The 27848-nt window shown below is 41.9% G+C and overlaps 1 protein-coding gene across 1 annotated transcript; it reads right to left on the bottom strand.

Annotated features, from left to right (window-relative positions):
* On the bottom strand, positions 1 to 27030 carry DPT (dermatopontin). Its single transcript, XM_009482184.2, has 4 exons — positions 26732 to 27030; positions 16851 to 16976; positions 5692 to 5799; positions 1 to 67 (listed from the first exon to the last, which is right to left on the bottom strand). Exons 1-4 carry the CDS (start codon positions 27028 to 27030, stop codon positions 1 to 3), a joined length of 600 nt encoding a protein of 199 aa, XP_009480459.1.
* Positions 27031 to 27848: the final 818 nt, after the last annotated feature.

The raw sequence follows: 27848 nt of genomic DNA, 5'->3' as shown, positions 1-27848 counted from the left end.
TTAAACATTTCGAAATGGGCAGTCATATTCTGTCATCCTGCAGACAATGAATTTCCACTGACGATCCCTGCATGGAAGAGAGACGAGAGAGATATTAGTGAGCCAGAACTGCAGAGGATAAGACTATACAAGTAAGAATAACTTTACACCAGGTATTGTGGCAACAAAAACATCTGTCTGCCATTAGCTGACTTTCCTCTGAGTGCTTTGTGGTTTTGTGGGCTGGAAGGAGATTAAACATGTCTGATAGTTATAATTCCTTCACACTCCCTTACAAGGTAAGAAAATCAGCTTTCTGAATAATTAGGTCTCTGAGTATCCTTCAGAAGACAATGACCCTTGATGGTGATCAGTCCTAAATTGACTTTAAATCAGTGACCAAGAGGAAAAGGATGGTTCTGTCAAAAGTTATTGTCATGTGATATATTGCTCAGGAATGTGTACAAAGTAAAATATGTGAGTGATTTTCAAGCTATTTGTAAGTGGGGAGTTATCCACACAGCAAAATTCACTGGGGTTTGGTTTTTTGGGGTTTTTTTTACCCACTACTAGGTCTTCTAGCTAGTCCTTTATTAAAGATGTGAAGGAATCAATAGTGAGAGAAATTAAATTCACTTCTCATCTTTGATCTCCACAAGTCACATGTGAGGCAGAGTAATGTTTATGAGTGTAAGGAGAGTTTATGCTCTTCCTGGTTTGTGAGTAATTGGATGTCTGTATTCTCTCCCAGGAGAGTGATACGATAGCTACTAACAATTTTTAGTAGGAAGCATGGCTGGAGCAGCAGGATTCAACAGTGGAGGCCAGTGATTTAGTATCCAATAGCAGCAACAGGCTGCAAATTTCCACCTTAGCTTATTGTGCATTAAATTTTCCCTTGACAAAAAGGCATGAGTTCAGAGGATCAAATACTGTCCTGCTGTGGAGCAAATGTTCAATTTAGGCTGCTGGGTACTGGCTAACAGGAGTTTAGATCTGAAGTACTGTCCTTGCAGATGGCAGCCGTCATTTAAATCGGTAAGGGGTAGTACTCCAGGAGGTTTCTGAAAGTTTGGATGCTACTAATAGTTGTCTCCTAAACCTGAGGCATGGGACAGGTAATGCTGCTGGAATGGTTCAATAGGAGCTTGCTTTACAAGACCGCTGCACAGTCCTGGCTTTCTGGTGGCCAGCTCCAAACAGTGAGGAAACTGGCACAGAACCTGCTGCCTCTTAGGGATGTGCTGAGACACCTGAGCCCAGATTTTGGTATTAACTGCTCTTATATGGTTTCACTGACTGGATGATACTATCCTGGAATAAGATTGACTCTTAAGCTCTGTGTAGGTATAAAGTGTCTCATTTCAGCTTTCATTAACTGAGTGCTTTTTAATTGGAAGTTTACTGTGCTACTTCACCAGTTTGTGCTGAGTGTCCTTTTGAACTGGGTCTGACTCATAGTCATCAGCAAGTCTGCATTTAGTTATATAGTGTTTATTTGGGGTTTTTTTAGGCCTTTTCTAGATGGTTTTTAATCGTAATTGCCTCATAAAACTGTTAATGAAATGCAAGATTCATTTTTAGGTTTATTTTAGGAAGTCCTCATTTAGACTATGTGCATGCTCTTCAAAGACAGTTATTACTCTCTTGGTCACTGAGCTACCCAGAGAGACAAAAAAAAAAGGATGACTCATACGTGGATTAACAGGATTATATGGGTCAAAATTAAAGTCTGCTAAACTAGCACCCATTGTCAGGGAGACTTTTAGATCAAAAGCTGAGGTCAAGTCATTTTTCTAAAAAGGGGTATCGTAAAGTTAAAATTCAAGTTCTTCAAAATAAATGTGTTTTAGTTACCTGAATTAATAGCATGCTTTAAAATATCAGAACACAATTATTTCTGAAGTTGTAATTTAAGCTTGAACTTGCAGACACTTCAGCATATATGCACATGGTTGATGGCCAATAGGTTTATGCATTTAGTGTCATTGTTTTTCTTTTTTTGCATTACTTGTGTTTGAAGTTAAGCATATATGTCCAACTTTTCAGCATGCAGGCAATTACTTTGTACCACTGGTGCTGTGTGTTTAATTCAGTATTTATCAGCCTGTTTCAATTTGTAGATCCCTTACAAGTTTTCCAGTGAGGGTGCAGATCCCGTCAGGAATTGCCTTATGTGGAATACTCTAGAATACATATGAACTTGCCTTTGCAGATCCTTAACACGAGTTTATAGGTCCCCCCACCAAATTGCTAATTTCATGCATTTTCCTTGGCCTGGCGAGTCAATATTAAATTGTCACTTTTACTCTCCAGCTGTCATGTGCTGTCAGATTTGAGTTTTTGATGCTATAGGGAAAATATCTTTTATCTCCAAATATTGCTGAATAGAATCATCTGTTTCCAATTCAGTTAAAAAATTCTACGAATTCCTATTCATATTGAGTTTGACAAAATCCTCTTTCTTTGGTCATATGAAACTTATTAGGGACCTAAAATACCCTATAATTTAGTTCAGCTGAGCTTGGTAGATATCCAGCTTGTCCAGGCATTTCAAATGTACTTACTGCTGGGGTATCTGGGTGTTGATCTATCTTTTAGTGATGATGTCTGAGCAGTTAAGAAATTACCAGCTATTCAGATCACCCAAATAAATAGAGCAGAGAACAGTTTTGTAAAATAAATAAACTTATGACAAGCCTGCATGTGCTATTTTTATACAATGCCGCAAAGGGCAAGCTGTGGCATCTACCAAGCATGTCTGGTAATCCCTACCTCCCTGTCCAAGCTACTTGCTGCAGGCTGGGCTGTGAATGCTCCAGTGGTGCTCTCTGGACTTGAGACACCCATCCAACCAGCCCACAGCCCCATAACAAGGCTCCACGAGGGAGCCATGCCATTATCACTTAGCATGTTTCGGAGCTCAGGCTGAAGCTATTTTGAAGCTATTTTGACTTTTGAGGGGTGGTTTTTGTTTGTTTGTTTTTTTTAATTTTGGAAGCTATTTTGCCAAGGGGTTACAATGTGCATGTCTATGTGGGTGGTTTCAGTTGTTACAGCCTACTTCATGTACCCCATGTCCATCTCTGAAACTTGACTGTGTCAGTCTGTCTAACAAAAGATACTGCCTTTCCCTTCAGATGTTCCCTTACTTACGTCCATAGGTCATTCTGTCTGCATCAGTGTTATCACCATGCTCCCAAATGTGCTCCAAGAGATACTTCAAGACTCTAATTCTTTCCAGCTGCTTTTGTCTTGCAAAATAGACAATTGTTTTCTCCTTTTGACCCATTTAAAATGAGGCTGAAAAATGTAAATATTATCCACTTTTAAAATCTGTTCTTCATGGATGAGCACTTAAAACCTCTGATGATGAACAGCAACTCCTTAATTCGTTCCTGACACACAGGCATGGAAATTCACAGAGAGTGATTACAGAAGAGGAGGTGGGGATACCACCTTTCTAAACTTTCTACAGCTTTTGCCAGAGGCATCACGTTCTCTCTCAAATATCTGTGCATCAGCAGTGACCCCAGTGATGCAATGAAGGGAGGATATGATTTCTGCAAGTTTATTCAAAAAGTCTAAAAATACCTATTTTAAATGATTAGGAAAGCTTAAACTAAAATACCTTTTCAAAGGCTTTTTTTGTTTCCTTGTTAGCTCAAGAACATTACCCGTCATGGGCTAAATAGTATGGACACGAGTTTTAACGTGCTCAAAAATGAAAAACAGTCTCAAAATCTACAGCATGTTTACACAGACAAGCTGCACGTGTGCATGCTGCTGGCAGGCTGGGACTGGAAATAGCTTTTTTTGCTCCTATGCTGTCTCAACTGGCTGCAAAGAACCATTTAAGATGACAAACTTTGCCGACTTTTTCAAGTATACCACTCAGGAGAGTTACTGTGTGAATGTGAATTATGAACTGGAGTAGCAGGAGGTTTTTTTTACTTCTTATGTGAGGCAAAACGAGTTGGCTTTAGTCATTCTGGAAGCTGGGGGCCAGACAGTTCATTGGCACAGAAAGGTTTCCTATATTGCAATTCATAAAATATTTTCTCTACGGTTTTCACCTGCTACTATTGCAGGTTCATCTGTGGTGTCACAGCAGTGGTAGGACAAAGGTGTTGGTGGCTGCTTCCCTTTCCAGGTATTGTGGTCCCATAACCTGTGAAGACCTATACTCCCGATGTACAACCCTGTGATGCTGCCTCTACTCCTGGCCAGTCCCCCCACTGCCACTCCGTTCTGCCAGCTGTGTTAAGCCTTCAGCAGTCACAGATGGAAATCTGCTCAGAGGCATTGGTTACCTCAACTGCTCTGTTTTCCAGGCTTGTCCTTGTGATTCCTGACTTTACCCTGGTCCACATCCGATGGAGGCTGGAATCCAGCTGCAAGGGAGCACGCTGTCTGCATTATCTCTCCTACTCTCTGCCATGGCCGTGAGGAACAAGGATTAAGAATAGCGCTGGGAAATATTGAAGAGAAAAAAACCCAGAACAGGGATGTCCCTTGCAACATTGTAAATTCTTTATCCAAAGGGATAAATAGATACCTTTGAGTCAATTAACTGTGAAAGTTATGCTTCCACTTGTAGGAATAATTTGCAGGCATGCCTTCCATTTGTTAATAAATGGGGTAATGAATTTTAGCGAGAAAGTTACAGTTATGGACCTGCAGCAGTCTGACAGTGTGGTATCATTTCTGGAAAGGTCTTATTTTAGGTAATCTTTTGGCTGAGAGATCCCTAGTGAAGTCTGGCAAGCTGAGAGCATCATAGTGACAAAAGCACCTCATCTCCTTTGAGTGTTATTAGAGACAGCTTGAAATGTTGGTGTGTTTAAACTCCTTCTTCTGTCTTCTCTTCACCCTTCTCCTGTAGCCAGTCTTGGCAATGACAGGCCAGCACAGCGCACCTTGCCTTGCTGTCTGCTCTGTTTGGTACCAAATGCTTTAATATACTGGGCTGAGGTGTCTGATAAAAAAACATCAGCAAAGTTGATGTATTAGAGGTCAGCTCGAGACAAAAGACTCAAGATCCAACTACAGCTTCACTAGCCCTAGGGCCTTATAGGGCCTGGTCAAGCAATGACCAGGACTGATGAAGAAAAATAAGTGAACTCATTTTCTGGAAAGGGATCAATGTGCACTGCATTGTTTTAATTCCTGGTGTGGCCTCAAATCTGTTAGAATTGTGTTGCAATGGATTGTGCAGTTTACAGTGTTCAGATTGCGGTTTGTATGGACTTATATTTGCATGCTAGCAGATTCCCCACTTCTCTGCAAAGAAAAGTGGGCCAAAATAAGTCCCTCATCCCCTGAAAGGACAGGGTGTCCCAGGCTGAGTTTTTTCTCGCTTAGATAAAAGATGCTCTAACTAGAGGTAGGTGAGAAACAATACTGAAGATCTGTTAAGCTTTGTGGAGTTCAGATTTAGCCAAGCCTACTATTGCTATATTTTTCATTACTCAGATGGACATTGCAGATGATCCCCTTGTGCATGAAGATGCCCTTTTCCTGATACACCACCCTGGACAATTAGCCACATGCACAGCAAACTTTGGTCCTCAGAAATACTTGGCTGATGCTGAGTACTGCAGCAGATGATGGGTAGTGTAGCCATGCACTGTTTGGGAGAAATAGAAAAGGAAAACTTTCTGGGTTGTTTTTTTTTTTTTTCATTTCTAGTAAAACAGATGAAAAGCAAACCTGTCCACAGCAGAGAAAGTTGTGGTTGCCCCACGGATGTAATGGTCATAAGTGTACATCATCATGTCCATATCTTCTCCATAATGTCCCGGATATTCTGTTGTCAACCTTTACATTAAGGGAAAAGAAGAGAAAATAATTTACCATCTTATAGAAAAGTTCAGTTGACTGAATGCAACTCAAATAGTAGATTTTTCCTGTTTCTTTGAAAGTTCTTGTTTCTTAATAGCACCACAAGATGCAGTCTGACCTGTAAGACTGCATTTCTCTTCTACGCAACTAATTCATGTAGCTATTTGAATAAACTTCAGTAAGTTTAGAACTGTTAAGAGCAAGTTGGAGTATTATCTGTATATACATCTGCAGCTCTGGGATAAAAGCAGCCTGAACAAGAATGTAAAGCTTGTCTACTACTTATGTCTTTATTGCAGGGATTTGCTCTGGCCTCTTGTCAGTCTGTTTCGTTTGCTGCCGTAGAGTTCTGTAAATGTTGCCAAGTCAAATAGCTACAAGCATTTATCCATTTATGAGTTATATTAAATGAATGTAGCAATTAATCCATTCCTTTTTGTTCTTTCCACTTTCTGCCTAGTTTATAATGTAAAAATAATTGGCCTGGACAATATTTGTGCAGTGTATTTTATCTAAGAAGCTCAAAGTGCTTCTGCACTTATTAATCAAATTATGGTTACTGCTTCCCTGGGAAATAGGCAAGTTATACTGTACTTGGTTTTACAGACATTTTAGAGATAATGAACAGATGCAGGAAGGGTCTGGGACCTTGACCAGTACTTTAGGTCAACATTATGTTAGAGATCAGGAATTCTGGCACTCAGTCTTTCCCTGTATTACACCATTTTATGTGGGAGTTGCTAGTGGGGTTGTGTCAGCTTTGCTCCAAAGCAGCACAGGGAAGAATCAGGTTCCCTGCAAGGGAGATGCTGTCCCTGTGAAAAGGAACAGCTCAACTCCTGCTGAGACTAACAGGGTTAAGGTTCCTTTACAGAAATCCTGGCAACCATTTTTCTGACTTAATTAAGCCCAGGAGCAGTACTTGGATGATGCTTGAAGGTGATCCTAGCACATCCCAGCCGAGGGCTCATGTGCACGTTTACATTTTGTTAAATCGGTGGGGGTTGAGCACAAGCTTAAATATTTTACTCACTAGGAATATAATTGTTGGAATGGTTTTAAGTTTTTTAAAATGAGATGCTTTGAGGTTATTTGGAGGCCAAACCACTAACTGTTGGAATACTCAGGAACTGAAAGTTTACCTGAAAACTGAGGGACTCTGGAATATTAGGCTGCTTTCTCCTAGAGCTACTTACTGCAACAAAAAATCCTCTGAAATTGCCACCCCTCTCTGTATATTTTAAATGTATTTTTGATCACTTCATTTACCCCATTCTTATGCTGTTTACATCTTCCTTGTAAAACAGATGTGACTTAATTCCGGGTCATTTTCAGCTTTTGAAAATGAAAGAAAAACATCATTCAGTTGGAACATCATTCCTAACAAATCATTATTCCTTGACGGATGAAAAATGGGACTGAGTGTGAAACTCAAGCATGGCCTTATAAGATCCCTAAGTATCAACAGTCAGTTTCTTTGAACATATCTTGTTCTTGTGCCTCCTGTCCTTTGGCCATGGCAATCATCAAACAAATTACTAGTTGTAGTACAAGAACACCCATGCCCAAGTGGTTTTGGGAGGCAGAAGATCAGGCCTGGTCACAGTGTCCGAGCCAAGGGGCCCATGGATTTGCCAAGCCTTCGCAGTGCTGTGCTGTTGATAAGAAATGAACAACAGTATTTCACAGGTCATGCAGACAGCTGCTGCAGCCTAGGAGAAATAGAAGAAACCATGTACACTGGCAGTTGTTAGGATGGATAAATAGGTAGAGTCATCAGTATACTCTGCAAGTGGGAAAATCGGAGCCACAGTTTTCAGTCCAGCCCCCATGGAAGTCCAGAATGAGACCACTATGGATTTTAAGGGAACTGGCTCTGACCCAGGCAAAGACATTAAATACAAATATTACAAAAAGGGCCATGTTTCTCATGGCTTCTCACCAATTAGCTGGTCATTTTTCCTAGACCAAAGATCATCACCTGAATGTGTTTCTGTCAAACCATGGCAAACCTCATTTATCTGTTACTTTGACTGAAGGCTGTCATCATTTTTGCTTTCAGGACACCTCCCCTTGTGCTCCCAAATATATATTTATTTGCCAGGGTCAGACAGTTTACAGCTCAGATCTGAATACTTTTTTACTTAGACAATCTATGATTTGAATCCCTAATACACCTTTATGGCCCCGTAAAAGAACCTTAACCTGAGCATAAGCTGGTTCTTTGGTATAGCCAACTTGCTGAAAGCCCTTCAGTTTACAAAGAGATGCTTTTGGGGCCTTGCACTCCATGCCCAGAGCTGTAATGAGAGCTAAAGTATAGTTCCTGAAGCCTGACCTCTGCTACCTGGTCTGTATGTTATCCATTTTCTTTACACAGAAATCAAGGCCTTGAGGAAACTTTTTTGCACGCCTGAGTCTCCAATCAGTGAAGCCATGGATCTGAATCTGGGAACTTGAGAGTATTTCTGAATCCATAGCTAGAGGCCAAGAGAAACTGGGTCTATATCTATGCTGGTAAATTAAACAACACCAGAGAATGTTTCTGGGCTCTATAACTCAATTGCCTAGACATGTAAATTATTAGAACAATCCCTGGGACAGTTTTAACCCAGACCAGCTAGCACAGTTTCAGCAGATACCTCAAAGACATAGTTTGTGAGTTAGCACATGGTAGGTACTATTCCTAACATGCAGGTGGACACCCTGTTTTGGAGGGTAAGAAAGCTTAATAGCGTGGCTGTTTCCTCTGCTAGAGAAGAGTCCCCATATTTAGTTTACTGATTCGTAGCCTGAGTGTCTGACAGCGCATCTTTGAAGATTTCTGGGTCACAGTGGGTTTTTAAAACATGTGGCATGAAGACCAGCCATGGACCAATATTTCGTTTTGCATTCCCCCATCAACTCTAGGTTTTGGGGCTTTTTTGGGCTATTATTATGAGAAAACACTAAAGTGTGCGTTTATATATGTTCCACCAAATTTGTTTCATAACATCTGTTTGGCATTCAGCAAGGAAAATATTCTGTAATCTTGACCAGCACTATGCTCTGGGCAGATGAGACTGCAAAACACAAGGTTAAAAAGCTGCTTTCAGTTCTACTCAAGGCAGAACTGAGAGTCAGTTGTTTGAACTTGTTTCATGAGTCTTTCAGTTGAAAAGTAAATCTGATGACAAGCTCCTGAATTACATGAAGAGTCTCACAGACCTTTTGCAGAAGCAGGCAGTGTTATTCTGAAGTGAACGGATGCAGTAGGGAGCCTTCATTTAGCTTCCCTCTCTTTTCTTTCTGCCTGCTGTCACCTCCCTCTCCCTCTCTATTAACTTCTTCACATTACTATTCAGCCTCTTAAGGCTCCTCCGCTAAGAAACATTAGAAAAGGAAATATATGCAGTTACCAAAAGTAAATGATATGGGGACTTGAGCTGCTCTGAAGTTTGTCTTGTTACATAGGCAGATGCCTACTGCACTCCTTTTGTTCTGGAGAGAAAAATTATAAATAGTGCTATGACAGCAACATTCAAGTTCACTTGGGTCTGTGTGGTCTGACTGTCTAATTCGGTTCTCTTTGATGTTTGCTGTATTCATTTATGAAACTGTTCCCTTAAGCCCATGCATCTCAAGGTCATCTGGATTGCACTGTATCCTTTAGAAGGAAATGCAATTGGTTATCCATATAGCAGGGTTCTGTGGTGTTACCCAGCCCTTCTGTATTATCCCCGTTTTTGGAATCCTGGGGATAAGTCGCACAAAAAGTATCTGCACTGAGAGATGCTCTAGTGTTTAGCACATAGGGATATTCAGTACTTGGTTTTATCATCATGGAAGGGAGAAAGGTCATTTAACTCAGACATTAAGGCTCTTCTCAAAGTTGTCTGCCCAGCACAGCACAGTGGTTCCCTCAGCATTTGTTGTAGCTTGGTGTGTGTGTAACCTTGTTATCAAGTGCTTAACTGAAAATCTTAAGTGCTTTACTCTCTAATGCATATCAACTGCGTATCAACTGTGAACCACCTACCAGGGCCCTACACACAGGTAATTTATTTACAAATGTGGTAGCATTTGTGAGCCACATGTGGCAGTGTATGGTTTATACCCAAAAGGAGTCATGAAACAAGTGAGAGACACTTTTTGCCCTAGTTGGTGAGGGTTTGCCTGCCCGCGGGAGTCTGAACTCCCAAGGAGTCCAAGCCCAAAGGCAAGACCCGTTTGGGAAGAGTCATCCACAGCAACCTGCATGAGGGCCCTGTAAGCATTTCTGGCATTGACTTCTTAGCAAAGAAAACTGGGCTAGGAGAGTAGTGAGGAGCTTGGGAATTGCCAAGTGCTGAGACAAAGTTGCTGCTGCCATTTGGGGTGATCTAAGGCCTCTAGGACCAAGCTGTGGTGCTTTTGGTGTCTGAGAGGGTACATGAGGGAAAGCCCTAGAAGAGAGGCTTGCAAAGCATCTGCAAGACGACCTGTGTTGTACTGATCGTGGGACCTAGGCACTGAGTAATTTGGTGCCCAATGAACCCTGAGCAGGCAGAGGATCAGTGTAAGAGCTAGCAGGATGCATTTAGTGGGATTGTTTACTAAACCCAGATATGCACATAGGTGTTAAGTGTGGGGAAGGACTTGTAGGATAGAAAATAGTAATGTGAGACCTCTAGCAAGTGGTAGTCTTTTCAGTCCGTATGATCTATTTGCACGAATTAATACAGAAAACAGAAGAATTCTACTTCAGCTTTGCAAATCCACTTCAGGTTAGTATCAGGTGTATGATGTTTGGACACAAGAGACTTGGAGCACTAGTGGCACTGTTGAGAGGGGAGGAAGCAGGTAATTCTACGTTAAAGACTGGGAGAGAAAAGGTTGTGAGAAGGGATGTAAGTGATTTGGCATGTGTGGGAGAGAGCAAGAAAACCTGACAGAAAAAGGTATTTTCATAATGGGGTTTTTAGCTGGTATAGAGTTGATGTGGGATGGTTTATCTTCTGACTGGTTTGCATCGCCCCACCCACTCCCATGTTTTTCTAATGTACTTTACTATAATCCTATAAATCTTGCTCAGGGCAGGAAATGTATTTAAAAAAGGCATTGAATCTTTAACAAGATCAGTGTTGTTATTTTAGTCTGAAAGTAGTAGTGTTTATTTTCTGTTGTGAAGAATTACAATGTTAGAGATTAATAGAAAACACAGAGTTACTCATTTAGCACTGAGAAGAATGTTTTGTACTAATCTGCAGTGATCCCTAGCACTCTTTTAATGACTGACTTCAGAAATAGTTATCATGAGTCTATTTTTTACTGATAAGAAGATCAAGTCACACCAATGGCCTTATTAGTATTGTACAGCCCGCCCCTTAGAGAAGTAAATGGGAACTGTGGGTGTGCCTTCCCTTCAGATATCAAGCAGACAAAAGAAGGGAGTCTTTTAAAATATCAAAGACAGTCAGTGGTAGAGCTCATGGTTTCCTGCTCCAACTGTTGAATATACTTATTCCCTGCTAGTAAGTATGTTGTTTCAGAGTGCTTTACGCTTTTCACTTGTGTGCAACTACAGTGCTAACAATATGAATGGCTCCTCTTTAACTCTAATTTTCCTCTTCGCTGCTGAACTCTTCCTCTGACGATGTCACCACCAAAAGAAGGAGCTCTTCCATTTCAAGAAGGAAACATAAGCTTTGACATTAACTTTCTGACCTTTGAGGACAAGGAGTGTCCCCTGAATGGCCTTGCTGTTTCAGATGTTATTTACAAGTGCTTCAAGAATATAGCTCTCTTAAAGGAGAATTTTGTTTCAAGAGCCATGAGCCTGCATGTTATGTTCAGCGAACATGGGAATTATATGCATCTTTAATCAATTTCAATTATTCCTCCAGCTGGAAGACAGTGGGCATTCCCTTTTAAAAAGCATACTGTGCTGAAAAGCCAGAGGTCTTAGTAAAGTATCTACAGAAATCCCTGCCAGTGCTCCCAGTATAGATCCCAGATTGCTGGGCTGCCGGGGAACTAGAGGTGTCCTGGAACTACTGTAGAGATGAGCAGTTTTCTCATGTGGCCATGTCATGTGTGTTTCTGGATTGAGTTCAGGCTCCAGGCTCTGAGATCATAGATTCACCTAGACACATCAGTGCCCTTCTGTTTCCACTCTGTTGTAGTGAAAACCACAAACTCTCAGAAGGTTGAGGAGCCACAAGGCCAGCACAGTGGGACCATAGTTCTTCTTGGAGGCCTACATGAACTAGTGCAATACAGATACCAGCAGAGAGCTCAAGGCACATAATGCCTATTCCTCAAGAAAGACACATCTGAAATAACATTAGCCAGATTTCCAATATTAAGCAAATGTGTTTCTCCTAAGAGGTCTCTGGAAGATGGTCCTGGGGATTGAACTGTAAGGTTGTATTTGCTGGGATATTTAAAAAAAAAAAAAAAACAAAACAGTTACCCCCCCCTTTAAAAAAAAAAAAAAAAAGATGGGAGGGGGATTGGGTTGCCCAGAAGTGCATATTTCCACCTCATCTATTCTGAGTTCACCTCCTGGATTTATATCTGTGCTGTTGGTAATCTCTAAGAAACCTGTATAGGATCTCATCAGTTTCAATATGGCTTTGGTGGCAGGTCAAGTCAAGAAAACAAGTAGTTCTTTAAGCCCTGTAACTCTTGGAAAACGTAATTGTTGCCTGGAAAATGTCACCATGACAGAGAACAGCCACAGCTCCAGACAGACCTTCTGGCACTTGGACTGCCGGTTGTTTGGAGAGGGGAAACAGTCATAAACAGTCTGTGCAGACTTGGGGCTGCTCTGTGACATGTGTTTGCTTTTGAGAGTATGGAGTCAAGCTTTCAATTTCCTGGCAAAGAGAAAAGTCTGCGCTCTAATGGGACCACTTAATAACAATGTCTCTGCATCTGCGATGGATTTGCTTCCTTTATGGTTTGAATCAGCACAGTTTATTTTACTGTGGTAGCATTCCCTAGCCAGGTAAAATAATGAGGGCTTTTCTGCCTCCTGTGAGGAATGTTAATTATTTTGGGTACGGTAAAAATGTGTAGAATCCATGACAAGACTTGGCATGGTGAGGAAGGAAACAAAGTACTTGTGAAAAAAAATTAAAAATAGCAAGTGCAAAACTATGAGACTGGAAAAGATTAGTGTATTTATTTTCAGTATGGGCTTACTGTACAGGTAAACTGGGAATTAATGGTGAGAAGACGAGCTGTGAAACAGAACTGCTGGGCTCTAAGAGTAAGGATATAGTTGCTACCAAGCAAAGTCCTTAAGAATGTATTTGGCTTTAACCATGTTCTTAACTTAAGCAAAGTGTTTAAGTGGGGGTTTCAGTCAGCATGATGGTGTCATGAATTAGTATTCCAATAAGTATTAGCAGGACTCAAAAAACACAGGAATGTGCCAGCTGTAAAAAGCAGGTCAAATTCTAACAAACCATTGGCCTGCCTCATATACATGGGGAAACCCTGTCTTTATTCATTGTAGGGAAGGTCAGGTCACTTCAGGAGAAATGTAGTCCTGAAGAAGAAAAACCAAAGGAAACCATGCATAAGGATCAGCTGTCTTACTGCTTTTATATTTGCCAGAGAGCCCTGTACAGAGACAACTGGAACAGGAAGAGATCAAATACCCAAGATGAGAGCTAATTTAAATCAAAGAGTTTTGTTACGCCTCAGTATTGTCAGTTTTCTTAAAAATGCCTTTCTGCCCATATTTGGTTTCATAATGAAAGATTCATTGCACATTAAAATTCAAAGCTGCTGAGAAATTCTGCAATGTGGATTGTCTTTGAATATGGATTTTCCTATGTGTCACACATGATCCATGAGGCACCACAGTCATCATATTTTCCTGGTATTACTTTTCCACATAGTCATATACTAATAGATGCCTTTGCATTAAATTAAGCTGATTCAACCAAGAAATAGGAGCCAGCAGCATGTTAATAGCCGTTTCTCCACAGACAGTTTATTGACAGCTAGTTTCTGGAACAGAATGAATACCATTATAGTTTGGGGCAGAAACTGTAATAAATGATACTGTATATGCACACACATTTTTATTGTGTCTTATATGCATATACATTTTGAGGTCCTACCCATGGTAGCCCAGAACTGCTTTGCAGATTGTCTGGAAGACATGTTCGCTCTGTCAAATGCATCTTAAACAGAGTGCAAGATACAGACCAGAAGTGTGATGTGTGAACAAGGTTTTGTGACAATAACTTGGAAATGCTGATGGAAGTGAAGTTGTGAGTGAGATCTCCTGGGCTTAGGGAATGGGAATTTTGGTTGCTGTATGCTGAAGTTTAACAATTCAGACAAATCACATCTGTAGTAGTAAAAGTGGATCCAAAGCATGGGGTGTCGCGCTACCGCATTGCAGTTCATGTTGTTTGTATGTTAGCATAACAACTATCACTATCCTAGATGCTGTCTAGGCAGGGTAAAGGGAATAAAACAGAAGAGAAACCATTCCCAGCAGACGATAGGTGGGAGACCACTGTTTGGGGGAGGAGAGTTTAGCTACATGATATGGGCCCTCCAACAGAGGAGTCCTATTTGGGATCTCAGGATAACTGGCAGAAAGGGACCTCAAGAGGTCTCTGGTACAGCCCCCTGCTCAAAGCAGAGTCAGCCACAAGGTCAGACCAGGTTTCTCAGGGCTTTATTCAGTCAAGTCTTGAAAACCTTCAAGGATGAAGCCTGCACAGCCTCACCAGGCAACCTGCTTTACTATCTCACTGTCCTCGTAGAGGAAAAAGTTTTCTTTATATCCCTCTGAACAGCAGTCCTGCCCTCAAGCGTATCAGCTGTTCCCCCCAGTTTGGTGTCATATGCAAACTAGGCAAGAGTGTGCTCTCTTGTCTCCTCAAGGTCACTGCTAAAGATGTTAAGCAGGACTGGTCCCAGAGTAGACCATTAGTTACAGTGCTCTGCTTGTAATGGGCACCCAGGCAGGGTATAATTCTTTAACCACTACCCTCTGAGCCTGTTAAACCACTGGTTTTTTACCCATCTAGTTGTTTGTCCATCCAGACCATAACATCCTGATTTGGGTAACTGTATGTAGAAAGAGCTGGTATCTGCCTTGCCAACTACAAAGGCAGAATGAGAGCTTGAAGAAAATTGGAAGAAATATATTGTAAGGAGGCACTTCAAGAGTGTAAGGTCAAACAAGGCTCTCAAGTAGAAGAAACTGTATGACAGACTGTCCAGGGCGAGAGTGGATATGGAAGTGTCAGGATAGGCCAGCAGCTTGAACAGGACAAGCTGGGCTCCAGATGGAGTGACTAAGCCTGGTAATACAGGGTACAAAATGGTTTTATAATGAACCCATAATCACAAACTATTCACCAGAAGCTTTTCACAAGCCAGGTGACAGGTCTTCCCAGAGGTTTTGCAGCTCTTCTCTCCCAGAAGAACATAAGCACTTGCGATTTTACCCTGTTTAGAAGGAGAAATGCTTCACCTGCCTTTGAAATGCTGCCTTGTCTGCATGGAAAGACAGGAGCAGCTGAACTGCATCAGGCATTCTTTTCCAAGCATAAAAAATGGAGTCACTGTTGGAAATAGAAGGGCAGTATAGGAGTCCGTGTGCAGCTAGGATGGAAATGCAGACACCAGTAACCCCAAACCTTTACATTAGGATTTACATTACTCTGAATGCCAATTTGCAAGGCAGAGACAAAGTTGTTCCCGGTTGTCAAGACAACGTCTGAGGCAAGCAGAACTGTCAACAACAAAAGAGGTCATAGAAGATTTCTGTTGTCTCTCTGAAAATACATACGATATTAGAGGAGTAAGAGAGGTTGGAAGAACTGCTTAAAAGTTAGTTTCCCTCAGAGGGAAGAGCCTGGGCAGGTATGTAAATAAACACCCAGGCAGAGAACATCCGTAGGCAGTGTAGCCTGGAAAGGGAGCAGAAGAATGTTCAAAGGCTTTGTTACAGAGTTCCTGTCATTTAAAATATTTAAAAATAATAATAAAATACCATTTCTTTTCCTCCTGGCTGCAAGGATGCGAAGCAAAGCAATGCTGTTGTGCTTGGCCAGTAGCCAGCCAGACAAGTAAGACCAACTGGCATGTAAACAGTTTGTCTGCATCTGAATGGGAAGTTTACTTCAAAGCTGAGTTCTGGAAACAAAGATTCAAGCACAGATTCCCCTCCCCCCCCCCCCCCATTTGTTTCTATTTTATTTTAAAGTGAAGCCAGGTTATTCATTGTATCAGTGAGAATAGCTGGATTAATAGCCCTGGGGCATAAAATCATGAGTTTTGTTACACAGAATGGACAGGAGCAATATGAGCTTTCTCTACACAGTCTGCTACTGTGCTTCCATCTGAATTTAGAAGAGCCACACAAGGGACACAGGGAACCTCAGGATGTGTAGTTCATTTTTCCATAGCCTCTGTGAGGTTGCCAGCACCAGTTGTGATACTGTGTTGAGGTGAGACCACCTTTGTTTTAGGTTTGGACTACAATCAGTAGTAGCGCATCTTGACTTTGGTCTTCAAACCTTGAAGCCTTGAGAGAAGGAGCAAGTTGTATGCGCTACAAATACAAACAACCCAAGTTGTCAGCCACAGGATTTTTTTTCTGAGGTAACTGTCAGTAAGTTCACTCCTGTAAGTCATTGTGGCACAATTGCGTAGCGCAGAGATGCTCCTACTCCTGTAAATGTACTGGATTTATAGTGGGAGCTATATTACTACCTTTGAAATGTTGTTCCAGTTTGGAGACTTCTGTCATGGTTTCTAGCATAGCTAGGCTGCTGCTGGTACCCAGACGTGTTCATTTAGGGCTAGCTGCTGCGATGTGCTGTTCAGCGTAACTGTACCCTCATTCTCTTCCTTTAGCCATGGATCCTCAAGAATCCTGTTACCAGACTGGAAATAACTTGCTTAGCCCCATAAAACACAGTTAACTTTTTCTCAGACAAGGTTTTTGAAGGGCCAAGCAGCCAAAGACATTTGTAGGGACTGCTGGGGAGAAGAGGCTAACAGGTTTGGTTTCTGCTTGAACTCACCAGCATGAATACGGGCATCTCCGGCTGTAGCGGCAGCAGTAAAATTGCCATTCACGGTCAAGCACAGATGGAAAATACTGACTCTGGAAACCAGCCACCAGCCCATTGTTTGAGCAGGTTTGATACCTAAGAAAGAGGAGAAAGAAGAGAACATATAAGGAAAACATGATATTAGATTCCCTGATAGTTTCAAGCATTTCTAAAAATGACATTAAAATTTTTGATTCAGGGTGGAAGCTAAGGGTTTGGCTTTGTATTGAGAAGCACTGTATGCACTTGCTGTGTATTGAGTAACCTTTTTGTATAAGAAAGCAGCAGTTGTTAACTAATAATGTCTTAACATTTATGCTGCTCTTAAAACTATTTAAACTGTTTTTAAGTATTTAATCATTCCAGTATGCTAATCAGGCAAGAAAATTGTTCTGGTGTTGACATTCTCAACTGTTTGCAAATCATAAGACTGACTTCCAATTAGTCCATTAATACTTTTATCTTTGACTGTTGGTATTTGAGCATTTGGGGTTCACTGGAGTAATTTTTTCAACTGCTTCTCTACAAAAAAGGAATCCTTAGAAACTCTTTTGTAAGAGAAGTTCAGCAATTTCTTTTATTTTATTTCTTTCTCAGTTACCTGTCCCCAGGAGAAGGCACTCTTAATTCACAATATTATAGGCTTGTGATGAAATCATGATTTGATAACAATCACATGAGGAAAACTGAGACTTAGATGTTATGAAGTTATAAGACTCACAAAAATTTTATGACCGGATTTTCAAAAGAAAAATCTGCTGCTTCGTGTTTTCTGTGTACTCAGGAGTTCTGTCATACACATAAATCACTGCCTTCAAGTAGAATAGACAGGGTCTCTAAGCATGCAGATACATGCTTTTCTTTCTGCATACCCTACAAGCTTCTGGACACTGATACCCAAAGTAATTCAAGTGATAATCAGCTTGAATAGCTTTCTTCTTGGAGACTAAAGACAAGGAGAGCGTGAAAACAGACAGCTCATTAACTCAGCTGTTGAGTGCTCATTCTCTCAAGCATCCTTCTAGCCTCATTGTTTCCCTGTTGGAGAAAATTACAGGAATTCCATTTCTTCCATTTCCTTTTCTTTCTTTTTCCTTCATCAAGGAAAACTGGCAGCCTAGAGCTGTGGCAAACCTTCCTTGTGATACTGTAGAATCAAATACATTGGTATATCCAAAAGACACTTTCAGAAGTAACTTTATGATTAACAAATACCAAAATTTTCCCCTGGTTTCATTCAATTACCACATAGTTTATTTAAATGAGCCTGGAATTCCCAGAAGGGGAAATGCATCGTCTAGCAGAGTTTGGTGTTTGGAAAGTCATTCACTTGTGCATAGAGGTGTTAGTGCTCGCAAAGGGGGAGGTTCAAGCGTTTATATGCAACAGCTGAAAAACTGATCAATTTTGACCAGTGCAGGGATGAATTCCCCTGCCTAACTTTCAGCTTCCTCCTCTGAAGTAGGGGTCTCTTTCATATGTGCCTTTCACCGTGTTCCGTTGTTCAGACAAGATTATTTACATTTGTTTGTATCCCCGCATCTCCCATGTTGCTGGGGCCACACAAGCTTGCTGTGTTTTGCGAGACTCTTCCGAGGACCTTCAGAGTTAAACAATGATGGGGACTCTGAGTTGCTATGGTATCACACCAAGTAAGGCAGTTTGGCTCACACTCAGAGGATTTCAGCAGGACTTTGATGGGAAGTTGCTCTGTTTTTTTGGCACATAGGCCATGGGAACATATGGCTAAGACTCTGTGTAAACATATTGGATAGATGCAGATGATTGGTGTTATCCTGATGGAAGAAAGGTTGATACGCAGAAATATAGGGAATGGTTGTACCTGTTGCAAGATGAGCACTTTTCTGCATTAATCTGTGTAAAGCAGAACCAAACTTGTGTATCTTCACCTTCTTCTGCCTCTCACCCTTCCCAGTTACATGCATTTCCATTGCTCAAGTCCCCGTGCTCCTGGGAGATTTTCTAGCTCTTTTGCACAAATGCAGTAACGGGAGCATTTCCTTCCTCCTTTTCCTTTGCACTTCCTCTCAGAGGCTCACCATTGCCCTGCAATTTCTCATCCCCTCCAATCAGCATCTGATATTCCTGCCCATACTCATCTTTGCTGGGGGTTCTTCCTTCTCGTTTTCTCTCCCCACCTGCTCACATTCAGTCTGGGAAGTCCTGCCCTCTTTCCCACTCTCTTTGCCCTACAACAGTTCTTATTTTCTTGACACCTCTAGTAATACACTCCAGTTTTGATGGAAAGATTCATCTTGAGAGAGATGGACCCTTCTCTCTATATTGGATTGAAAAAAATCTAGCTAACATAACACTCCTATGTTTACGTGTGTACATATTTGGGCACCAACCTTTAGCAAGGTTTGGTCATCTTTTATCCTGACTCTATCTTCTCATGAAAAGTTTGTTTAAAAATAAAAATTGGAGTTTTTTTAAGCTCATGTTCACTTCTCCCTCTCTACTTCTGTCTCATACAAAGTCCTTCAATATGTTATTCAAGCTCAATATTGGGTTCAGTGAAAGAAAGGTAAGAGTGATGCTGAAGTACTTTTCTTTAGCTTTGAGATTACACAAGATCTTTTTCCCCTGATCTTTCTAATTTTCAAGTCAAATCCAGATATTCCTCCAAAAATGAAGAGATGTTCTCAGAAATTGGAGTGCTCATTTGTGAGTTCATATAAAACCTTTTCTTCTCTTTCCTTTTCCCAGTTGGCCTCTTTCCTACAAGCAGAAAGCAGTTCTTCAAGGGAAACAAACAACCCTTCCCCATATGCCTTTTTTGTCAGATGCTCTATGCACTAATCTGAAAACAACAATTAATATATGAGGATTTCTTCCTTCTCTGTTGAATTCACTATTCCTGTCACAGCAAATCCTGCAAACCAGTATGGTGAATGAAAACTAGTGATTCGGGACCTTTGATTTATGGCCAAGTCAAAAAGAAATGCCTTTTTTTACTAGACCCACTCTGTAGCACTTCTGTTATAGAAGATAATTCGGTATTCAGAGTTAATGTCACTGGGTTCTCCTCACTCATGATATCCTGACATTGCTAAGAAGAGAGTAAGATACCTCTTAGAAGGTGAGTGCAGAAGAGCATGAGAAATCAGCTGGGACTGTGTGGGATTAAACTTGGCAAAGGATAGGTTATTTTGTTTTTCTAGTTGGCTCAAGTTGTGATGCATGAAGAGTTGCCTTTTGGATCTGGTACTGGGAGAAGAGGAGGTGAGCTGGCTGGTAGGTGGGGGGGTGTGAAGGTTGGTGGTGTGAGGGTCAGGTGCTGTTGAATGGGAAGTTGCCCTTCCCTCATTTACATCTGCTTGAAATGACTGCAGTGTTTCATAGAAAGTAGGTATAAACTATACAGCCTTATTTTGGGAGGAGTTCTGTGTAGTAACAGGGATATGGTAGCTGAGACTTTCCCGGCCTGCTGCATTTGCTGTGAAAAGCCTCTCCTTCACCAAATCTTCTTCTCAACTGGTTAATGAGAGTTGTACAGCTGAGTTCTGTCATGGCAAGCAACCAAAGTGTGCATCCCTGTTATCGGTTTAGTTCATGTCAGGACTGCTTTCCTTGTTCACCAATAAGCTTTTATCTGTGAGACCAAGCTAGAGCTGATTTGAATGAAACCCACTCAAACTGCATATGTGGATTTTTGGCCTGTGCACGAACTGTTTCACCCTACAGACCCACTTAAATTGTGCCACATAATTTGCAAACGTTGATATAGCCTCAGCGACCAAGTGTTTACCTCATTGACTCAACAGTTGCCTGCCAGGCTGAAGACAAATATTGCTTGCAACATTTGTATAATTGTTTTGAGCAATGACACCAGTTATGCCTACATCTTCTTTTTGCTCTTTGCTAGACAAAGCCCCAGAGTGTTGTGCCCCGTCTAACGCTGGTGCTGTGTTGTAAACCTATCTCTGAGGCCCCCTGTCCCTCAGATACATCAGGAATTAGCGTGAGCAGCATGTTGTCCTGAGGATGACAACCCAAAGAGGAAGCCTGTTCACCACAAATCTTCTCAGGGAAGCCCAAGTCAAGATGCAGTAAGCGGTGCTGTTACAGCCTGCATTGAGCCCCTGCCACACTGACTGGGTAGCATGCCCTGAAGCTCTCCGGCAACATGCAGTCTGACACACAGGTCAGTAGGCACTGGGTCATGCTGCATTAAGGGCGATTTGTTCCTTATAACAGGGTAACCAGAGAGTGTCATTCTGTGTACTTGAAAAAAATCCCACTGTTTTGCTGTAGAGCAGATGGCTGCTGTAAAACTTGCATTATTAATTACTTTAAAGCTATCTCTCTAGAGCCTGTCACAGCAGAATTAATCTATATATTATGGAGATATGTCAGACATGGTGAACTGACCCAATAGAAATAACGCTGCCTGCTTTTATCTGCAGTCCTGCCTGGAGTGCATACGGAGAGAGGTGGGCTAACCTCACGCAGCCGGCAAGACAACGGTTAGAGCGTGGGAGGCATTTTTTAATGAGGCATTAGATAGACTCTTTTCCTGGAGTGTTGTTTCACCCAAACCTGTTACTTTCAATATCCAAAACTTAATTTCCTTTCGGTACAGCTGCGGAGGGGAGGCCCTGTCCCGCTCCCCTGAGTTATTTTTGTGGAGTGTCCTCCCTCTGTGCAATTTGGTTAGTCGCATGATGAAAGCTAATTGAACAGTCAGTCTGTTACAAATGAGTGGGGAGAGATAAGTGGCTGAGGGCAGGCTCAGGGCACTTGAAACACTGGCACTCAGACGAAGGGAACGACTTTTCTGTGTTTGATTAGGCCATGCCAGTCTCCAACGGCCACTTCTACGAGGAGTCTTCACTATCTGCTGTGGGGTGCTGAGATGTGTTGTCGTGACTTCCACATGCCAAAGGCAACCTCACTATCATCTTCAGCTATCTTTTTCTTTCATTTAGGGGTCAGTGATGACTTTCTTTCTCCTCGCTGCCCAAAGGGAAGGCAAGGCCCTATTCACCCGGTTCATTTCTTCCTGATAGTTGCTGATGAAGCCTCCCTATCTACAGAAACACCCCTCTTCTCCTCAGATGCTCCCACTGGACTCAGTCCATTGCAGCTGTGCTAAGAACTTGTAGCGCTATCCCTTTAACATGAACCTAGGGCTTTGAAGAAAATTAACTTGTTTGCACAGATAGCACAAATGGGACTGTTTTGAAAGGGCAGCTTGATTATTGGGTTTGGGTAATGCAGCCTCAGATTTGAGACTTGGGATTGGTCACAGATTGAGAACAAAAACAGTTCCTTGCAGATGTACTGGGGTGTGCTGCCAGCGCCTGAACAGGAGGCTCCTGCAGACACTTCCTTTGCTTATGAGTCTGTCTTTGTGCCCAGTTTGTGGGAAATAGGGCTGTGTGCCTACTTGAAGGATCTGCGCGTGCGTGTGTGTGTGTGTGTTTGTGCGCTTAAGGAGAAGGCAAAGGAGAGTGAGAATGGGAGTGGGGAGGGAGAATTTAGATATCTGATTTTTCCAATTCCCATCCGAACACTTTCTCAGAAATCTAAACAAGGAAAAGAGGCAATAAGCATGTGTTAAATACCACTCGGATGGAAATATTTCTGCTTGGTGCCTTATGGGTAACTGGGAGTATATTGGGGATATGGCACGTTTCCATCTGTATTATGTAGTGTAAAACAAACATTTTCTCCTGGAAGGAAGAGTTGCTTGTCTTCCACTTGAAAGCTTTTGTTCATTTGTTTGTTTGATCCCTGTCCTTTGGTATGATCACTTTCAGGAAAGAAAAACAGTTTTTCTTAAGTGCCTTGTTCAAAGACTGTTCTGTAGAGACAACTCTGTGGTATTCAGCGAAGTACTGAAGAACAGTCTCACCAGCAATCGCTCAGACCTTACCTTTTCTTAGGTGGTGAAATATTTACCCAAGGTCAAACTTCCTCCAGTACAAAAGGAACTAAAAACATAAACTTTGTTCTGTCTGAAAAGGCAGGATTCCTTGAGATGTCGCAGCATACAGACAACTAGGAGTGTGTAGAATCAGGGGATGTCCTGAAGACTTTTCCCTACTCCAGACATGAGTGTTTCCAAATTATCCAGGAACAGATTCTGCTCCCTGTATTGAATAACATCTTGGTTAGCAGATAGCCTCTGCAGGAGTAAGGTGTTGGGACAGATTCAACAAAGCCTTTGTACACGTACTTTAAACCTATTCACAGATTAATGAAGCTGAGAAGGCATCCCCTGTCATCTGATCCATTCTATTGCCAAAATTTTCACTATGAGTCTTGTAACATGTTCACAGGCTTCTCATGTCCATTCAGCAAAACACAAAAGAACATGCTCTCTTCAGAAGTGCATGTACTCATATGCTTAACTTCAGGGATGCATTTACTAAGTGAAGCACGTATAGTTAGATGTAGTCTGAAAAGCCAGTAGGTAATTCTAAGCAACTGTCAGAGGTGATTGGTCTTCATGAGTCTGCTTCTGGAGAGAGATGGGGTGCCCCAGGGAGCAGTTTTTAGAGTACCTGTTTCCCTCCATTCACTCTGGACGGGGGCAGAGGTCATAAACTAGGCATCATAATTAGATGCCTAATGTGGGATCTGTGTCATTGCACTCTTTCTGTTGAATAATTTTTTCATATCTGTAAGATGCAAAGTCTTACAGGTTAAATCGTAGAAGTCCATGTAATACCTAGTGTTAGTGTAGGAAGCCAGCTTACCTAAACCAGCTCTGCCAGTGGTTCCCTCCTGCACTCCAGTCCCTTCAACTCTCCTGTCCCTATGGTCCCCACATCCATTTCTGCCATTTCCCCCCCAGTGCTAACGGCCAAAGAAAATAATGAGTTGGAGACTCTTTTGTCTCTCTGCTTTATATTGCCACTTCATTTTCTTTCTAAAGTTTTTCTTGGTTTGTTGTCCGTTCTACAGAAATGTCTCTTGGGTTTGTCTCTGTTGTGCAGCTGCACAACAGTCAGGAATGGTGATTTGTGTAATGCCATAAACATCATTTGTCAGAGGTCATTTTTTGGTGTTTCTGCCAGACTAGAGTTTCTGGGACATGGCTGAGAAACTGGAGGGAATTCAGAGGAGAGCTGTACACATGATCAGTGCTTGCTTAGGAGTGTTGGAATATAAAACTTCCAAGAGAGAACTAGAAGAACAGAGATGTGTTCAGCCTGAAAGCAAAAGCATGCGTGAAGGTGCGTGGGTGACGGAAAGGCATAGCTGCTACCTATTAATAAAGTTAAAGAGATTTTACAAAGGATGTAGTGTGCTTGTTCTCATTACTCAGTGAAGGCAGGGCAAAGAATAAAAAGCCTCAATTACAGCAGAGGAAATGTAGCTTAAATTTTAGGGAAAACTTGGCAGCTTTGTAGTTACTGGTGGTACAAGCCATTGAATCTCCCTGCATGTGATGTACAAAGTGAGACAAAATACCCTGTGAGGCAGAGCTGAAGAAGGAACAGGCCTTCCTACATGGATTATGTAGGATGGATATTACAGTCCATCATACACGGATGGGGAATGGACTAGTGAGTCCAGCAGAGTGCTGTGTCAGCTGACATGAGGATGGTGTATTGCTCACCAACAGATTGGTTCGTCAGGAGATCAGCGGGGAAACAGAGGTGGCCAAACAGGAACTAATGGTACAGATTGTGACTCACATTTGTTGTCCCACTTGATTACTGAGTGAATCTCTTTGGAATTGGGGCTGGCTCCAAATAGCACTGAGCTGGGCATGGAAGAGAGAGAGGAAAGGGAAGCAGCTATGAGAAGTAAGACTGCCAAAAGAGAAGGTGTGGGATTGTCAAAGGCCCCACAGGCTACATCTGTGCCGTCACATTAACTGGAGGTTTGAGTTTGCACTCAGACGCTCCAGGCTGCCTGCCTGCTGGCCCACACTTCCATTCCTGTCTGGGATGAGCCTGCTGGGTTCTTGGGCAGCAGCGTCTGGGCACAGCGAGGGACGTGCTGGCTTACAGCACGCCTCTCTCCATGAAGCACTGTAGATGGAACCAGCTCAACCCTCAGTGCAGAAAACTGCAGAAAAACCAGGCACAGCTGGCTAAGATTTATGGAAATAGCCCAAGTAATTAGGAGCACAAGTTCACCTTTGCACCTAATCACTTTGATGTATTCCCTCCTCCCCCAAAAACAGATAGAAGAAAGAAAGGGGGAGATCTATGCAGAAAAGACAGATAGATGTAAGGATGTTGGACTGGAAAGGTGAGCTGGGGAAGAAATAGCTAAAATAACTCCAAAAGCTAGGAAAGAGAGTGAAAAAGAGCTAAACACAATAAAGAGAGGTTGGAAAAGAAATACATTTGGAGAAAAGATAGGGTTGGCAATAGGAAAAAATGTAGGCAAGAAAGAGGACAAAGTTGAAAGATTTTTTTTTAAGAGGTGAAGGAAATGAGGTTCAGATAATACACTGTGGATGTAGTCATGCCAAGCATACAGAGCATGATGATGAATATGGCTGCATGGTTAGATAGCAGAAGAAAACGTTCTGTATAGACTTACACACTATCCTGTTTGTGAGAAGTGAACTTGAGCAATTGCTGCCGGGGATTTTTACAAAGAGAACAATAATTTTATTTTGAACAATAGAAAGGTCTAATTCAAAATTACTGTTCAATAAGTGGAAATTGCATCAATGTATGAAAAATTACAATCCAGGATTATCACAGTGTCTTCTTTCTGTTTTGCAGCCCTCCCCCTTTCTTTTCAGTTCTTATTCCAAAATTAAGTATAGGGTCAATCTTTTTTTCCTTAGCAATTGCATCAGCCATAGGAATGTATCACGTGGTAAATGAAAGAGTATGAATAATTCAGAACAAAATTTTGAATCATCTAAAAAGTAGAAGCTTCTCATTTACTTGCTAACCTGTTCCCATATAATATGAAATCTACAAAAATCACATTGGAATTTCTGGAACAAAAACAATTAAAGTATTTGAAAATATTCTTGCATTCATTTCATTCTGTCCAAAGAATATTTCAAACTCAGAGTTTTCCAAAACCGTGTTTCACATTTCATGAAAAAATCAGAAGATAATTAAATACTGGGTATGTGCTGCCTAAGCATGAAACACTATACACATTTCCAGAAATTATTGTGGCCATAAAATGTGATCACCTTTGCCTTTAAGGTTGATGGAAAATGTAACGTTTAGTTAACCAAAACTGACTGTATTAGGGAATTAACATGATCTTCTGCCATCATTATCATGCATATATATGTCACCAACATCGCTCATTAGTGTGGATTTTTGGCTCCTGTAATATCAGTATGACTAGAGAACAACCTTTGACTGGGCCTAAGCCAAAAAGCTTAGCAACAAAAACACGAAGAGAAAAGCCAGTGCAATACAGAGAAGATTTTTTTTTTTTTTCCCTAGTGATAAGAGCTGGAGGACCGAGTGAGGAGTGTTATAATTTGTTCCCCAGCTTAGTCACTGATTCAGTGTGTGGCCTTTCAAGAGGGACTTTATCCTCTCCTCACTGAAGGTTCATGCCTCATTTTCCTCATCTGTGAAACAGCAATAGCAAGACCAAACCACTTGGCAGCTGAGGTTGTGAGTGACCGAACAGCACAGCATTTCTAAAGCACACTGAGACCCTCCAGCAAGAAATTGCTACAGAGAAGACAAATGTGACGCTGATCACCTCACACACACGCATCGTGATTAATGAGTCTCAGGCAGTTGTTCAGGGCAGTGAAGCCACTGGTTACAACGGCATTAATATGTGTTTGCATTGCTCTGGCCACAGTATTAGCACTTGCATTCCACAGGGGGTATCAGGGCTGTGCCCTCTGGGGATGGTTGGGGGTATCCTACCATTCGGTTCCCGCCCTGTTGATCTCTTCCCACCAGCACTCTGTCGGCTCACCGAGGCTCTGGGCTGCCGGCATGCAGGCATAGTTCCACAGTCTGTCGGAGCCTTCCTTCTTGTTGAAAACACTCCTGATGGCCACGATCACCTGCCCGTGTGGACACTGGAAGTTGAAACCCTGCCGGTACACATTGGCCCATTCATCATTATCTCCGTAGTTATAGGGACCGTAGTAATAGTCACCGTACTGGCCCCATGCCACGGTCACCAGAGGCAGGAATACACAGAGAAGGACGAGGTCCATCCTGAGGATGTTCCTGGCTTAGAAATGCCCCACTGGTTTGTTGGGCTGGCCCTTTTATATTGCCTCTAACATTTGGCTTCCAGATGTTATGCTTCCAGATCCAAGTGCAATGTGTCATTGCTTAGCAAACCTTCTCTGAGTTACAGACACGTCCAATTACTTTTAAGGTGGAATTCTGCAAGTACAGTAAGTCTGCAGGCTGTAAGAGCAGGGTCTTCCCACCACCACAAACCATCTGTGATCCCTTGCTGCAGAGCTACTGTATAGAACAAGATACACATTGTAGTACAACTGCCACAGACATCCCACTTTTATCCTCAAGACAGCAGTTAAGTTTGAAAACTACTTTATTTGAAATTAAAGCTCTGTTTGAAGTTTCCATTTTCCATCATTAGTAACATGCAACAAAATGTGATCATGTCTGTGTCTCCCCACCCTCTTTTCCCTAAATATGTGTGACATGACTCTGCCAGTCCCTAGAAAGAAGGGAGTTGGGCAAAGTGGGGGAATTCACTGCTCCTGTTCTAAAAATCCTTTAGACTTTTTGGTTTGGTTTGGTTTGATTGGATGGGAGGTGGAGCCTGCATGACTGAGACTCTGGTTTGGCATGGAAACAGCCCACCCTGAGAAGCAGGGCATCGGCTTCTTCCGTCTTCAGAACTGATTTTGCTACGACTGAGTGTGAGCGCTGTAAAACTGTGGACTCGGCAGATGTTTTAATGTGAGGATAAAGCACACAAGCAGGTTACAATGAGATAAGCTTCCTGGGTCCCCATAGCCTATTGAAATCTTTGAGCAAGGCCCTTTAAGCTACCTTG

This window comes from Pelecanus crispus, chromosome 1 (genome assembly GCF_030463565.1).
Source record: "Pelecanus crispus isolate bPelCri1 chromosome 1, bPelCri1.pri, whole genome shotgun sequence".
Lineage (NCBI taxonomy): Eukaryota > Metazoa > Chordata > Aves > Pelecaniformes > Pelecanidae > Pelecanus > Pelecanus crispus.
This window is presented reverse-complemented; position numbering and strand designations above follow the sequence as displayed.